The 17,021-nt window shown below is 50.5% G+C and overlaps 1 protein-coding gene across 1 annotated transcript in view; it reads right to left on the reverse strand.

Moving 5' to 3' along the window:
* The window catches only part of ARAP1 (ArfGAP with RhoGAP domain, ankyrin repeat and PH domain 1), a 116,177-nt gene that overhangs the window by 41,119 nt on the left and 58,037 nt on the right, over positions 1–17,021 (reverse strand). Inside the window, 10 exon segments of the mRNA XM_043994530.1 lie at positions 930–1,129; positions 1,709–1,815; positions 2,039–2,149; positions 2,151–2,227; positions 2,679–2,799; positions 3,447–3,540; positions 4,719–4,874; positions 5,087–5,193; positions 6,090–6,163; positions 7,848–7,993. Coding sequence (XP_043850465.1) covers positions 930–1,129; positions 1,709–1,815; positions 2,039–2,149; positions 2,151–2,227; positions 2,679–2,799; positions 3,447–3,540; positions 4,719–4,874; positions 5,087–5,193; positions 6,090–6,163; positions 7,848–7,993 — 1,193 coding nt within the window.

Below are 17,021 nucleotides of genomic sequence, written 5' to 3' on the forward strand. Positions count from 1 at the left end.
ATTCACTCAACCAGGTTTGCTCTCTTGGGATCCCCAGATCCTTCAGGGATCTCAGCTCCCACGCATCTCTCACAAGAGGCCGTTTTGGCTCTCCTAGTTGCAAGCATCTGGTTGCCAATAGTCTCACCTCGCCCCCTGGGCTGAAATGACTTTGCACTTAATCAGCTTCTATGGCCTCCTAGTAGAATGTAAGCACTTGGTGGGCAGCACCATTCTTAACTTTGCATGCCTGGTACAGAGTTAATGGTTAAGAAATGCTTGATGAAGCCAATCGAATGTTGTAGCAGGAAAGTTCTGTTCAGGTAGGGATTGGACCAAGCAATCACTGAGAACCTATTATGCATTTACTATGTGTTAGTCACTGGGCTAGCCCCTGGGGCTACAAAGACAAAAATCAGACTCACTGGACACTGAGCTTCTTTCCAGCTCTAAGACTAGGGATCTGGGGGCTTTTGGTCTATTAAGATCTCCTGGTCTTTTTCAGAAGCACTGCCATCTAGCCACATCTCCTTGGCCAAGCTCAACCTGGCATTTGAGGTTCTATACCATTTGGCACTTTTATCTCACAGAACTCTCCTTCATAAAGTTTATATTCCAACCAAACTGAAGGGTATGTCATCTCCCATTCCCAGTCTTGTGCCAACTCTTGGCATTTCTTCTTCTTTCTGACTCTGAATTCCCACTGTCATTCCCAGAGTGCTTTAGCATTTACAAAACCCTGCCTCACAACAACCTTCAGTGACAGGTATTATTATATCATCATTCCCATTTCATGATATAGAAACTGAGGCCCAGGTCTCTTGACTCCAAAGTCCAGAGCTCTTCATCCTGTATTCTGCCACCTTCTCAAGGATGCCCTTCTCCAGGAATCTGCCCCAAGAGCATGCCAGCCTCCCATGTTTGGAGCAGGATGGCTAAGTGTCGTATACCTGCACATCTCTTGCAAATCACAAGACAGAGATTGATAGAGGCCCAGTCTGGATAGGAGGCCCCACAGTCAGCGCAGAGTCGGTTAGGGGCATCGGCCCAGATCTGCTCAACCACATCCATGGTGGACAGGGCCTCCGCGATAGCACCCTGCATGGCCTCCAACCACTCTTCCTTCTCCAACTCTGACTCAGCCGAGAAACTAGGGGGACATGGGTGGTGAGCAAGGCTTGAGGGAGATAATGGGGGATGGGGCCTAGGCAAAGGGGGATGGCACCAGTATGAAGGCCCATGGTGAGCAAAGGTGAGAGGCCCAATGGTGGTGGAAGGGAGAGGCAAAAGGGAGCTCAGAGCTGGAAGAGGTGACGAGCAAAGGATGGAGAAAGTAAGACACCTGGGCTTGTTCAACATCAGAATGGGCAGGGGAGTGACAACTGAATGGCCTAATGACAATGGCACTGAAAAAGGCGGGGGAGGAGCTAGGTGAGCAGCCAGAAGATGGAGGAGGTGAGGAAGTTGGGTTGGGTTGGCCAAGATAAAGGGATAAAATGAAAGGAGACAAATGGCTTGAGAAAGGAGGATGTGGAGGGTGGGGCTGTCTAAAGGATGAGGAGCTGGATGGGGAGGATTGAGGTGGTGAGAAGGACTGGGATGGAAGAGATGGGAGGAGCCCAGGACCAGGTAAGAAGAGCAGCCTAAAATGGGGGGTGGGAGGGGAGGAGGAGCTGAAATATGGGGGCCGGGACGAGACAAGCAAGTGGCTTGGGTCCAAGGAGCTCACCTGAAGATCCGATAAGGAGTAGTGAGATCAAAGCTTCTCCGATCTGAGTCCTTCACGTTGCCCACACTCATATCGATGGAAGTGATGCCTATACCCAGCTGGTATTCCTGGGAAGAAGATGGGATTGGAGTTGGGCTTCTAGGACAGCATATGGGAATGGTAAGGGCGGGTTGGGATGGGAGAAGGAGGGGGGTGAGGATGCCCAGGGCATGAGGGGCCAGGGGAGAAGGGGATAGAGGGGATGGTGGGAAGAAGGAAGAGGGGAATGAGGGGACAGGGGGAAGGACATGGGGCATGAGGGTGCAGAGGGGGTGCCAAGCTCATGCTCACCTCCAAGTTCTTGTACAGCAGCACCTTGTCACCCGCCACCACCACATAGAGCTTGCTCTTCACCCCTCGAAGCTCCAGGCTGCCGGCTCGGGCAGGGATCCCGGAACAGGGAGGCTCCATGGGGGCCGGCCTTGGAGAGCTGGGCCCGGACAGCCTGCTGAATGGCCTGCATCCAGTCCTTCCGCTCGGCTACATGGGGCAAGGGGAAGGAAGTTCCAGCTCAGAGATCCCGGGCTCGCTTCCCCTCCCTTGCCCTCCATCAGGTAATGACCCTCCACTCTTTCCTCACTGGTTCAATCATCCCTTCTTGCCAGGAAGCCCTATGGGGCTAAGCCCCAGCTCTAACCAGGTCTTTATCCTCCACGCCTTACACTTCACATGCTCCTCCAGCTCAGCTTTGATGCCCGTGTTGTGGGTGCAGGGTCTGCCTCCCCTTCAGCCTGGGGTAGGGTGGCAGGGAGGCCATGCTAGCAAAAGGAAGGGCTGGGCCTTCTTCTAAGATGGGGGGGAGGGAGGGGGACTTCTCATGATGCTCAATGTCTCCCCCAGCCCTCCTCTGCCCCCCAGCCTTCCTCTGCCCCCCAATCTTCCTCTGTCCCCAATATTCCTCTGCCCCCAGCCCTCCTCTGTGCCCCCGCACCATCACTCTCCGCCCGAAAGACAAAGGTCCGGTTGTGTGTGATGACCTCAAACTTCTGGTCGCTGATGCCAGACACTCGAGAGATGGAGGAGACAGGTATGAAGCGCTTGGAATAAGCATCCTAGAACATCAGAGGGGAGGGAGTGGAAAAAGGAAGCAAGCTGCTCAGGTCTGGCTCCCCAAGGCCTAGCCCTCCAGTGCTCCCCTAAGAGGACTTCTCTTTCCTTATCCCTTCCTTCTCTGGAGAGCTGATGAAGGACCTGGCCTTCAGCATGGACAAAAGCTCAAGCTGGAGTTAAGGTTAGACCTTATTCCAGAGTCAAGACAAGCTTTAGTGCATGACCAGAACAGGATGGGATAGTTGGGAATAAGCATTTATATAGTGCCTACCATGTGCCAGGCACTGGGCTAAGTGCTTTTTTACAGATATTATCTCATTTAATCCTTACAACAGGCTTAGGAGGTAGGTTACTATTATCCCCATCTTACAGTTCAGGAAATTAAGGCAGACAGAGGTGAAGTGACTTGCCCAGGGTCACACAGCTAGGAAATGTTCGAGGCTGGATTTGGTCTCAGAACTTCCTGCCTCCAGTCCCAGCACACTATCCACTGCACCTTAGGATCAAGATTCTCCTGGGGGCCAGGATTAGGGCTCAGTCTGGAGAGAGAACTGGATCTCAGTCCAGTGCCTGGCTTAAGACTCAGTGTAGGGTCAGGATTGTGTCAGAGGCCAGTCAGGGCTCAGTGCAGGATCTCATGGAGTCTCACCTTGTCACTGTCAAAGTACCGCAGGTAATCAGAGTCCAGCCTGACCCATCGCCTCTGATAGATGTAGGATCTGGCACTATAGGAGATGTGGAGCCTTAAGAGAAGACAGCCGGAGGCAGAGTCAGGCTTCCAGGGCCACTGCTTCACGGTCAGGGACCAACTGACAGCTTTTGGGGCATAGAGACTTGGCCTGGGAATACCTGGGAAGCCTGCTTTGCCATCTACCTAGAGGACCGGGTGGCCTCCAACTGAAGATGAGATCCCAAGGCTGGGGGGTAGGGGGAGGACAAGATGCAGGACTAGACAGACAAGGAACTAGACAGAGGCAAGACTAGACAGACAAGGAACTAGACAGAGGCAGGACTAGACAGACTAAGAACTAGACAGAGGCAGGACTAGACAGACAAAGAACTAGACAGAGGCAGGACTAGACAGACAAAGAACTAGACAGAGGCAGGACTGGACAGACAAAGAACTAGACAGAGGCAGGACTGGACAGACAAAGAACTAGACAGAGGCAGGACTGGACAGACAAAGAACTAGACAGAGGCAGGACTGGACAGACAAAGAACTAGACAGAGGCAGGACTGGACAGACAAAGAACTAGACAGAGGCAGGACTGGACAGACAAAGAACTAGACAGAGGCAGGACTGGACAGACAAAGAACTAGACAGAGGCAGGACTGGACAGACAAAGAACTAGACAGAGGCAGGACTGGACAGACAAAGAACTAGACAGAGGCAGGACTGGACAGACAAAGAACTAGACAGAGGCAGGACTGGACAGACAAAGAACTAGACAGAGGCAGGACTGGACAGACAAAGAACTAGACAGAGGCAGGACTGGACAGACAAAGAACTAGACAGAGGCAGGACTGGACAGACAAAGAACTAGACAGAGGCAGGACTGGACAGACAAAGAACTAGCAGAGGCAGGACTAGACAGTGCCTCTAGACTCTGAGGCCCATGGAAGGCCAGGGTGGTGGAGACCACAGGAAGCTGAGGAAATTGCTCATTGTGGGGATGGGTTGGGGGAATCTTCCTGGAGGCAGCGGACTAGGTCAGATGACCTCAAAGTCCTTCCCTGCTATAGATGCTAAAGCTTATGAAGGAGAGATCTCTAAGCACCATCCACAGGAAATTTCTAAGCCATATTGATGGGAGACCTTGAGGTCAGAATTATTGACAAAGCACATTCTCCAAACACTATGAACAAGGGGGTCATGGGTGAGAGATGGGGGGCCAGGAGAGGCAGTGGGGTCATCACTCACCCCTGAGGTGGGTTCTTGTCCAGCCAGCCGACTTTGATGATGGGTGTGGAGGGAGTTGAGGTCCAGGGCGGCCCCTCCATAAGATTCGGAGGGAGCTCTAGGGCTGGCGTGTTGCTGAGGCTTGGGGATCTCAAACCAACATCATCCCATATGCCACTGGGGAAAGCACAGGGACCGGGTAGATAAGGGGCAAGAAACGCCTCCCCCACTGAACAAGGAGACCCCAGGGAAGGGGGATGGAGGGAAAGGGAACTAGGCATTTGGAGGAGCCCCTGGGAGACACTGGAGGGATGGAGAAGGCAGCTGGGAACAGGCCACTCCCCTGGGGGGACAGGAAGAACTCAGGGAAGGAGGATTTCAGCTCCTACTTGGGGATGTCTTCATAGTCATGGGGGTCCTCCACAGGCTCGTCACCTTCACTCAGCAGACTGGTCACGCTCACAGCCCTCGTGACATCTTGCAGCGACGGTTCCTCCTGCCTCCCACCACAGACCCCTGATCAGGCTCCCCTGCCCCTCCACCTGTCCCCCCAACCCCCAAAAGAGCCAAGACCAGTTCCACACTGTCTCTATATCACCTTGCCCATCCCCCTGCCCACCCACCCATCCACATGCCACACAGACACAGAGACAAACTGGCACACGTAAACCCCCAGAGTCCAGCTGGTCTCCTCCCCACCCCCACTACGGGCTGAGATTAGGCAGGAATTAGGAAACCCTGGTTCATTCTCCTTGCGGGTTAACAGTATGCCCCGCCCTCCGCCACCCAGCCCCAAGGGATCCAAGCAGAGCAAGACCCCTTTCTGTTCAGACTGCCAAGCGGGTTTGGGCTCCCCTTCAGGTTCCCCAGCCCCTCTCGAGAAGGATGAGGTGGTGGGAGAAGAGGCACAAGGGACAGTCGAGTTTAGGCTCTGATCAGCCCTCCCATATCTACTGCCCTCCAGTTTCCCCTTCCCCCAACCAGACTGTGAGCTCCAAGATAGCAGGGATTGTGTCTGACACCTCAATTTCCCAGACCCCGGCAGAAGGCCCTACATCCAGCAAGTGAGTCTCGAGTGTCTGCTGCCTACTGGCCTGTGGTTAACCTGCCCTGTAGGGACCCAGTGGCCCCTCTTCTACACCACCTCCCACCCTCTGCCACCTAGCTACATGCTAAGGGCTAGAGACACTCAACCTTTTCCAGGGTTCCCGCCCCGTGGGTTGGACAAACATATGAGAGACATGGCTTTCTCTGTGGAGCTGGACAGACGGGCAAACAGGTGGCCCCACACAGACAAAAAAGACCAACAGATGTCTTCATGAGAACACAGACATCCAGCCCTCACGGGGACAGATGCCCGTTGCCCACCCAAGCCTATCCCATAGTCCCCACCTTGTGGACCATCACTGGGGTGGGGCCTGGAGCTGGTGGCCCTTCTTCAGGGAACTCATCGTAGTCAGAATCATCTGTGGGAGAGGCACAAGAGTGAGGCCCAGGGGAAGGGGGACCCGCCACACAGTTCAAGCCTCTTACCCTCCAAGTCTGGCTACATTTGCTCCCTCCCCCAGGGAATGGACCCCACAGGAACAGTTCAAGGAACTTCTAAGGCAGCTAGAAACTCAGGACTGATCTAAATGTTTCTTGCGGAGGAGCAGGGGAGAGGGCAGAATTACTCATGTCAGAAATAGCAGCTGCACTAGTAAAAAGAGCACTGCATCAAGAGTCAAAGGACATGGGTTCGAATTCAGACTCTGCTACTTTAAGGGAAGTCACTTCCTCTATAAAATGAGGGGGGCTGGATGAGTTGATATCTAAAGTCCTTTCCCTGCTCTAAATCCCACATCCTAGGAAATGTCTCCATTACCCTAAGCTGTCTTCATCCTGCCCTTCTAGAAGGAAGGTGGAGTGGGACAGGAAATGCTATTTATAATAGGCTGTGTGAGAGGGGAAAAGGGTGTTTGGCCCTGTTGGTGTCGTCACAGCTAGCAGCTTCCTGTTGGGAAGGAGGGAGAGAAGGATGGCCCAGGACAACGGAACCACTGGAAGGGGTACATCATAGGTGGGGCTAGAAGGGCATCCCATGCCTGGCCAGCAGCATGTGGCTGTGGGGGCTAACAGTCATGTAGCGACCACTGGTGGAAGAACTGATGAGAACATTGACAAGGTGAAGCTTGTCCAGACCTGAATCAGGTTAGAGAGGGAGGCCACATGAGCTCAAGCCGGATGAGGTTTGGATAAAAGAAATGAGGGGTTTTTAGCCTGGAGAAGAGACGGAGTATGACAGCCATTTGAAGGATTTTTCATGTAGAGACACAGGCAAGTGCTATGTCCCCAGAGAACAGAAGTCAGAACAATGTGGGGAAATCACAGGGAGGGAAATCTGGCTAAAGAGAAAGGAAAAACTCCTTAACATCAGTTTGTCCCACAGTGGAATGGGTTGCCTGAGGAGGGTATACGATCCCTGTCATTGCAAAGGCTTTGAGGGCGGAAGTCAAGGAGCTTAGAGGGAGATGAGTTTCTGTTCCCAGGATGGCCCCAGACAAAGGAACACCTTTTAACTGGACAAGATGCAGTGGGGGAAACCATCCCTCAACTAGGCCTCTGGAAAGAATGGTCCAGCCCTCCTACCCAGGCCATAGCAGAAGGCGGGTCATGGGTCCAATGGAAACAGGTAGCGGGACTGACAGAAAATGAGCCTCTGGCTAGTAGAACCAAAGAGGAAGCCAAATGGAAACCGGGCAGTGAGCCGAAAAGAAATCCAACCACGGGTCTAGAGCTGTAGCAATCATGCAAATGTTGAAGCTAGGGCAGAGTCGACGCTGAACTCAGTGCCAACTTCCTACTGTTAGTGTCTTCTCAGAGAAAGTTTAAGAAGAAATACTAGCCCCAGGCTAAGTTTGTCCCCCACAAACTGTAAGGCATCTCCAGAGATAGAAAGACACTGAGGAAAACCTGCTAGAAAACTGCCAAGGAGCTGTTTGGGGGGGGAATTCTTCAAAGCTGAGGGAGACCCCAAACACCACATTCCCCCTAAAGTTCATCTAGTTCATTCCTAAGACCCCACATGTTACCAGTAGAAAGCTGTCAAGGACAAGCACTGCTCCCTAAAAAACAAAGACTAGCAGGAATAAAGAGAAACAGAAGACTTACCAAACTCAGGAAGCAGGCGGGAGGGCTTCGGGGGAATTTCTGGGGTGCTGAAGGGAAGTGGAGGGGGCTGGGAGGGAATCCAGGGGACAGGGGACGGAGGCACATCCAACTTGGGCTCTGGTGTCTTCTCCTCGTCTTGGGGGAGGCTATAGGAGAGGAAGATGCCGTGGGCCAAATGGACTCATGGGGACGTCACTTTGCATCCTGCCTCTTGAGGCTCCAGCGGATGTCCCAGTACAACAGGAAAGGTACTAGGAGAAGGGGTGCCCCACCCAGCTGCCCGTCCCTAGGGGAATCTCCTTGCTGCCCCACCCACCTTAGTTGTCTAATCTCCCTTTTAGTCTCTGCCTCCATTCCCCCAGCCCTGATCCAGGCCTCGGTTTCCTCTCCTACTTTCTGGACAACTGTAGCAACTCTCTCACCTGTCTCCTCTAACAGAGACACATAAAGACATTGAGGAAGACAGAGACACACAGTAACTAGAGGATAAAGCCATAGATTTAGGGCTGTAAGGAAACTTTATTGTTGTTGCTGTTCAGTCTTTTTTTAGTCACGTCTAATTCCTCGTTGGCCATCTCCTTCTCCAGCTCACTTTACAGGGGAGGAAACTGAGGCAAATAAAGTCAAGTGACTTGCCCAGGGTCACACAATAAACACTTGTTCCCTTCCCCCACCTAGTCCAGGCATGGGGGACATCCTACAAAGGCAGGGGATGGAATGTCATGGGCAGAGGTGTGCTGGTAAATGTTTAACAACCTGCTCTCCAAAGACACAACACGCTCAAAGCTGAATCTGTATTATTTACATTGTTTCCAACACTTTCAGACTAGACAATCAACAAAACGATAAATCAAACCATGATCTCCAGCAATTTCTGAGGTGTAAATACTCACACTGAAAATTTAACAATCAGTTCTCCCAAGCTGACTCTAGCATATCCCTAGGTACAAGGAACAGCAAGGAGGCCTATCTGACTAGAACATAACCCATGGGCAGTCTGCTGGAGCTAGATCATGATGCCAGATTATCTTTATTTTGTGTATTGTGTTTTGTTTTGTTTTGTTTTGGGGGGGGGGGGGCGGGGAGACAATTGGGATTAAGTAACTTGCCCAGGGTGACACAGCTAATAAGCATCAAGTGTCTGAGGCCAAATTTGAACTCAGGTGCTACCAACTTCAGGGCTGGGGCTCTATCCCCTGTGCCAACCAGCTGCCCCCCAGATTAACAGTGAAATAAAGAAGCCACTGGAACCTTCTCAAGCATAGGAATGACATAGCTAGATGTGCACTTTAGGAAAACCACATCAGCAGCTGAGGAGAAGAAGAAGTAATGAAAAAGGGAAAAGTGGACACAGGGAGACCAAGGCCCAGGGCTATGACGATAATCCTGGCAAGGGGTGCTGAGGGCCTGACCAAAGAGAGGAGCTGGGTGGGTGGAGAAAAAAAGGGATTCCAGTGATATTTCAGAGGGAGAATTAATAAGGCACGCCAACCAATTGGGAGAGAGGAGGAGAGAAAAGGAAGAGGCAAGGATGACTGAGGTTTGATCCCTCTTGAAGCAACTAGGTGGTACAGTGGATACAGAAATGGGCCTGCAGTCAGGGAGACTTATGTTCCTGAGTTCAAATCAGGCTTTGGGGACTTACTAGCTGGACAAATCACTTCACCTCTGTTTGCCTCAGTTTCCTCATCTATAAATGGAGATGATAATAGCACCTACTTCACAGGGTTACCGAGGAGATCAGAAGAGATAATATTTGTAAAGTGCTTGGCACAGAGCCAGACACATAGTAGACACTTGATAAATGTTTATTTCCTTCCTTCTTCATTCTCCTTGGATGGACCATCATCTTATCTCCTATACCTTATATATCTGTTTGGCCCTGAGTCCTGTCCTGACACTTCTTCTCATCTCTCTCTTATTTCTCTTCCTCGGTGATCTCAGCAGCTTCCATGGGTGCAATTATAATTTCCATCCCCTCAACTCCAAACCTACCTAATTTGGGGGTGGGGGGGCAATCAGGATTAAGTGACTGGTCCAGGGTCACACAGCTAGTAAGTCTCTGAGGCTGGATTTGAACTCAGGTCCTCATGACTCTAGTGCTAGTGTTCTATCCACTGCATCAACTAACTGCCCCTGAACTCACCTACTTTTGATGAGGGTACTGCCATTTTCTTCCCGTTAACACAAATTTGTAACTTCAGAGTCATCTTTGACTCTTCCATACCCACTCTATCTAATCAGCAGGTAAATCTTACTGATTCTACCTCAACACCATCTCTTGTATCCATCCCCTCATCTCCTCTCACCCAGCTGTCATCCTAGTTCAAGCTTTCTCCTCTCTTCTGGACTAAGGCAATAAGCTCCTAATTGGTGTCCCTGTTTCCAATCTCTCTCTCACCCATCCTCCACAACAACTGCCAAAATAATATAAGAAAGATACAAGCCTGACCTCATTACTCCCCTCCTCAAAAAACCTTCAGCAGCTCCCTATTACCCTGCAGGACAAAACACAAAACCTTCAGATTCCTCTTCCTCCTGTCTTTCTTAAAGTGACCCTGAGCTTCGAGCTAGAAATCCAAGGGACATCAAGAAAGACATGTGAATGTGTCGGCAGGCCTCTGAGACCTGACCCTGGCCCCAGGGCAGTACTGCAGCAGGAGCAAGAATGAATCAAGCCTTCCTGTCACCACCATGAAGTCGTCCCTGGGCTTCCGGGGAGCACATTGTGAAAGCCGCTCTGGTCTCCCCCAGCTGCCAGCAGCATCTCAGCCAGGGTTCCCCGGCAGCTAGTGTGGAGAGGGTCCAGAGGATGGGTTCTAACCTTGGCCCTGGCACCAGTGGCTCCGTGACCCTGGGCTACTCATCAAGAGTATTCCCTGCCTCTCTTCAAACCTCCCTGTCCTTCAAGGCTCGGCTCCAACCTCACCAGAAAACATCTCTGAACACCCCAGGTCCAGTCCCACCCTCCTCTGGGAAGCCTTGGCCAACAGCCTTCCCGTCTGCAAAGACTTGCTGACTTCTCAGTCGGTGGAGAAAGGGGAAACAGACTCACCACTCAGCCTGATTCACTTAAGGGAAAGAAAATTACAGATAGGAAACCTATCAACAATCTCAGCCCATCCTGGCTTCTTCCTGCCTGCTATCTCCCCTCCATCTCCTTGGGGCCCAGAAATGAAGTGGCCATTGATGCCCACCCTGGCTGTTCTCCTGGGGGTTTTCCTGGGCTCAGGGTGGAAGGTGTGTGGGAGGTGGAGGACAAAGTCCTGTCTCCATTCAGTGGAGACAAACCTGGAGTTTTCAAAAGCAACTTTTCTCAGGAAGTTAGAGGAAGGAATGCCACAGCTAGGAGGGACCTGGAGATCTCATAGTCTAATCTTTCTGAGAAAGGAACTGAGGCTCAGAGTGTGGGAGGGCACTGCCCAAGACCATAGGAGGACTTGGCAGCCAAGGAAGAGCGAGTCCAACCCATACCTGAGCAACACTGCCACCCCAGACATGTCACCATCCAGCCACTGCCTGGAGACCTCCACTGACAGAAAATGACTTTCCCCAAAGGTCTTAGTCTGCTTTTAAACAGTTATCATTTTTCAGAGGTTCTACTGATATTGAACAGAAGTCTGTTTCCCTACAACGTCCCCCAATTCGTTACTTGTCGTTTGCCTTCTGGGGGCCAAACAGAACAACATCCCTCCACGTGACAGACTTACAGATACTTCAAGATCCCTATCATGTCCCCCCCACCAAGGCTTCTCTCCAACAGGCCAAACACCCCTAGTTCCTTCAGTTGATTTTGGTCACAGCGTCTCATTTCCTCCTCCTTGTGGTTGGCCTGCTCTGGAGATGATCCAACACCCAAATATAGAGGCTGCCACTGTACCCAGGCCAGCCCTGCCTGGGAAGGATATTAGCTGATCTTTCTGGCTCAGCCTGAGGGAGGCTGGGGCTCTTGGCATAATGTGAATAACAAATATCAGAGACAGGTAGCGTGTCATGGTGAAAAGAAAGACAGTATCTTGGTAGAGGGAGTTTCCACACTGGGAATTTCCTATAACAATGAAATACAGGTCTAGTTCTTTCCCTTAACACAGAGTCCCTATGCCAAGGGTACTTTTTGGTAGAGCAAGAATGACTGGTTGCATTTTACAAAAGGGGAAACTGACACCTACAGGTCACAGGTCACAGGATCATGAATCCAGAGCTGTAAGGGGCCTCATATGTCATCTGGTCCAACCCCCTCATCTGTACATAAGGACACATGTGCTCAGAGAGATTAAGGGGCTTCCCCAAGGTCACTCAGGTATCAGATATGGGATTTGAACTCGGGTCCTGTGACTTCAGAAATAGGGCTCTTTTATGTGTACTGAGGTCATACATACAATACAGTTGGGAAGTGTCAAAACTAGAACTCAGGTCTCTTCTCTTGACATCCCACTAATCCTACAAGCACCCATAGTTTTCTAACAGGTCTTCTTCCCTCCTATAATCTCTCTCCACTTCAAGCCATCTTTCATACACTATTAAAATTCTTTTCCTAAAGTACAGGCAGGAAAACAAACAAACAAAAAAAACCAAATAAAGTACAAGCAGGACCACATCACATTTCTCCAAAAACCTTGGGTTGCTCCCTAGTGCCCATTAAGTCAAGTTCAAACACCTCCACCTTGCATTCAAATCCCTCTACAATGTGGCACCGTCTGACCATTGCAACAACCTTTATGCTCCAATCAAACTAGACTCTTTGCCCCCTGAATCCACATGCCATCCAGCCCTTGTGCATTTGCTCAGGCCACTCCCTATGCCAGGAGTGCCTTTCCTCCCCTTCTTTACCAGGTGAATTCCTCCCCATCATTTAAACCTTCACTTAATAGCCATCTCCTCCCTGCAGTTTATGCCCTCAGGCCTGACATTGAACCTCTCTAATTCAATTATTCAGTGGTGCATATCAAAGCTATCTGTGTCTGTGTCTTCTCCTCATCCAAGGCAGAGCAGGGACCTATGGGCAGGGACCATGCCTTCTCTAGACTCAGTGTCTCTTCCAAGGGCCAGCACCGAGCTCCAGACACAGTGGAAGTGTATTAAGTGATTGCTTGTCTTCCCTCCCCACCACTCAACAGAAATTATTCTTTACAAAGCCACTGATGACTTCTTCATCAACAAATCTAATGGCTTTTTCTCATTTTTTTCTTGACTTTTCTATGACATCTGACCCTTCCACTCTTATAAGATATACTTTCATTCCTCTCCAGCCTTGTTCATTACTTTTTTTTTTTAATAGTTGGACCAAATGCTCCCATCCAACTATTTTTTTGGGGGGGGGTCGGGGCAATGAGGGTTAAGTGACTTGCCCAAGGTCACACAGCTAGTAAGTGTCAAGTGTCTGAGGCTGAATTTGAACTCAGGACCTCCTGAATCCAGGGCCGGTGCTTTATCCACTGCGCCACCTAGCTGCCCTCTGTTCATTACTTTTTGTTTGGATTTTTTTTTTGTTGTTGTTGTTTTTTTAGTGAGGCAATTGGGGTTAAGTGACTTGCCCAGGGTCACACAGCTAGTAAGTGTTAAGTGTCTGAGGCCAGATTTGAACCCAGGTACTCCTGACTCCAGGGCCAGTGCTCCATCCACTGCGCCACCTAGCTGCCCCCTGTTCATTACTTTTTGTTTGGATTTTTGTTGTTGTTGTTGTTGTTTTTTTAGTGAGGCAATTGGGGTTAAGTGACTTGCCCAGGGTCACACAGCTAGTAAGTGTTAAGTGTCTGAGGCCAGATTTGAACCCAGGTACTCCTGACTCCAGGGCCGGTGCTCCATCCACTGCGCCACCTAGCTGCCCCCTGTTCATTACTTTTTGCCACACTGCAGGATAATCCAAACTACCTTCTTGCTATCATATTCCAGATATGATACTCCATCTCCCACCTCCATGCTTTTTCATTGACTGATCCACATGCCTGGGGTGCTCTCCCTCTTCACCTCTTGAGAATCCTTTGTTTCCTTCAAAACTCAAAAACCACCTTCTACATGAAGTTTTTCCCTTTTCTTAACTGGTCTCCCTTCAGTCATCCTATTAGTCTCCAATTCATCTTTCCCATGGACACCAAATAATCCTCCCAAGGCATAGGTCTGCCCATGTCACCACCCTTCTTCAGAATCCTTCAATGGCTCCTTATTGCCTACATGATAAAATACAAACTCATTAGCCTGGCATTCAAGGCCCTCTGTGATCTGACTCCAATTACCCTTTCCAGTTTATTTCACACATCCCATGTCCAGGTGGTCCCACCCACAATCAGTGATGCCTGGAATGCACTCTTTCCTCATCTCCACTGTTGACATCTCCCTGCAGGGCTCAGCTCAGGACCCACCTTCCCTCAGGAAGCCTTCTCAGTCTGTCCCACCCCCCACCTTTCCTCCAGGCACAGATGAAAATGGTCTCCTCCTCCTCCAATGTTCCTAGACTGTTTTGTCTGGATTTCTCCCTTAGGCTCCAAACATATGACACAATGGACATGCCTGTTAGACTGTGAGCTGCTTCCTGAGGGCAGTGTTTGTGCCCTAGCGATCCTACTAATCTCTTTGCCAAGCAGGGACCTTCTATGTAACAGGTGCCTGGCAGGCATCTTTACCCTAAAATATCTCCCTATGGGTTTGTAAGATCAGGCCTCAGGGGGCGGCTAGGTGGCGCAGTGGATAAAGCACCGGTCCTGGATTCAGGAGTACCTGAGTTCAAATCCGGCCTCGGACACTTGACACTTACCAGCTGTGTGACCCTGGGCAAGTCACTTAACCCCCATTGCCCCGCAAAAAAAAAAAAAAAAAAAAAGATCAGGCCTCTCAGTTCCCCCACAAACCCTGCAGGAGGACACCATGAGGTGTGTCAACTCTGAAGTGGCAGAGATCAGGGAGGGGGAGTTGTCCCCACCCTCAAGGACAGCACCCATGGTGAGCCATCAGCCTTAGCAAGGGGAAAGGCTGCTAGGGCCAGTCTCACTCCTGAAGCCAGACACCTTCAGTCCAGGACCTAAGGCAGAAAAGTCTGATGATTCATAGGTGGCTGGTCAAAGATACAGCCATTCGTTCATTCATTCATTCACTCACTCACTCATTCATCTAGAGCTCATAACAACTATGTTCAAACTCTTAGGCAAGCCCTGACCTGTATGGCCCTGGTGGCTACAGTCAGGAGCTGAGATGATAATAGGAGAAAGCATTTTGAGAATGCTTCAAGGTTTACAAAGCATTTTATAAATGTTATCTCAGGGGCAGCTAGGTGGCGCAGTGGTTAAAGCGCTGGCCCTGGATTCAGGAGGACCTGAGTTCAAGTCTGACCTCGGACACTTGACACTTACTAGCTGTGTGACCCTGGGCAAGTCACTTAACCCCCATTGCCCCGCCAAAAAATAAACAAACAAACAAATAAATAAATAAATAAAATAGATGTTATCTCATTTGATCCTCACAACAACCCAGTGAAGCAGAGATTATTATTTCCATTTCACAGATGAGAAAACTGAGGCTGAGAGAGGTTCTATAACAAGGTCACATAGCTAGTAAGTATCCAAGGGACTATTTGAATCCAACTATTCCTCTCTCCAGGTCCAGTTCTCTATCTACTGTAATAAATAGCTGCTGACAAGGAGAGGAGCCCCAAGCATCTGAAAGGTTTTTCTTGGGGCTTGTCCCATGGGTCTCATTAATCCCCTGGCCCAGGGTACCCCACTTCCTCAATCTTCTTCTTCCTCCACTGTCTCCAGTCTTCTCTTTGGGTACTAGTCTGCTTCCTCTGAGCTTGGTCTGAACCAGCCCCAGCCCTTCTCCAACATCACAAGACCCAAGAGGTTATTAGGTTCATTCCCTAGCCTAGGCCTCTTGGAAACCTCCCACAGGAATCAGGCTCGCTCTTGGTGCCCAGACCTCAACTCCATCCCCAGCTGGTCATGTCCCTGTTTTGCTGCCTTAAAGCCAAATTTCAGAGAGGCCCAGTAGATGGAATGAAAGCAAGGGTTCAAATCCCCGCTCCCCACCCTAGACACCTCCAAGTTGGAGGATCATGGGAAAGTCACTTCATCTTGTTCAGCAAGTGGGAGATGGGGATAATAATAACCGCACCACCTTCTGCAGAGGGCTGCTGTGAGCCTCAAAGGAAGGTCAATCCATTTAGATAAGCGTTTATTAAGCCCCTAGCCATGTAAGACAGACAATATAAAAAATTGTGCCAACTTGCCCATGCCACAGAAATATCAGTTGCTTTCACCTTAGGTTGTCTAACCTCCCTCCCTCTGGCTGCAATCCACTACCACCTGCCCCTCTAAGTAAAAGTCTGGGCAGGGGAAGGTTCTCTCTCTATTATCTCCAGCCCTAATATCTCCAACTGAGCTCAGGCCTCAGCCCCTGCCCCACTCCTGCCCAGACAATTTTATCAACCTCCTCCTATCTTTCCTCTGCCATATAGAGAGAAAAAGAGGCAGAGAGGCACAAAGAGATGGAGATAAAGACACTCGAAGACACAAAGAGAAAGGGGAAAAAACAGAAGCAGACAGACAGACAGACAGACCTTGGTCTCCGCCTCTACCTTCCCCCTGCTGGAGCCCCACTCCATGCCCATGTCAGCTCAGACCTCAGTCTCTCCTCTCTGGAAGAGAGCAGTAGCTTCCTCCCTGACCTTTCTGGATGTGGAGTCAAGGTTACCTTCTACAACCCATTTCTGACAATGTCACTTCCCCAGCTCAGGAACCTGCCATGGTTCCCCTATGATCCACAGGGAGTCCAAATGCCTCAGTGTCATCATCAGAGTCTGCCCTCAGTCTCCCTTCTCCATCCTCATCTCTCCCAGCTACACACATCCTCATCATTTCAGCCAGGTCAGGCCCCTCACCAAACTCTCCCTACATAAGCCAGGCTCATTCCAGTGACTATATGCCCTTTGCTCACTCGCCCCTCATATGTAGAAAGCTCTCTGGGTTCCCAGCCACAACCTCCTCATCCTTCACAGCAGAGCTCAACTGCTCTGTCCCCAAAAGCCTTCCCTGCCCAGCCAGTCTCGAGGGACTGATCTCCTGTGGAGACTCCCCTTAGGAGTATGAACCCCTTTCACCAGGCACTTTTTTTTTGCGGGGCAATGACAGTTAAGTGACTTGCCCAGGGTCACATAGCCAGTAAGTGTCAAGTGTCTGAGGCTGG

Source organism: Dromiciops gliroides, chromosome 3 (genome assembly GCF_019393635.1).
Source record: "Dromiciops gliroides isolate mDroGli1 chromosome 3, mDroGli1.pri, whole genome shotgun sequence".
Lineage (NCBI taxonomy): Eukaryota > Metazoa > Chordata > Mammalia > Microbiotheria > Microbiotheriidae > Dromiciops > Dromiciops gliroides.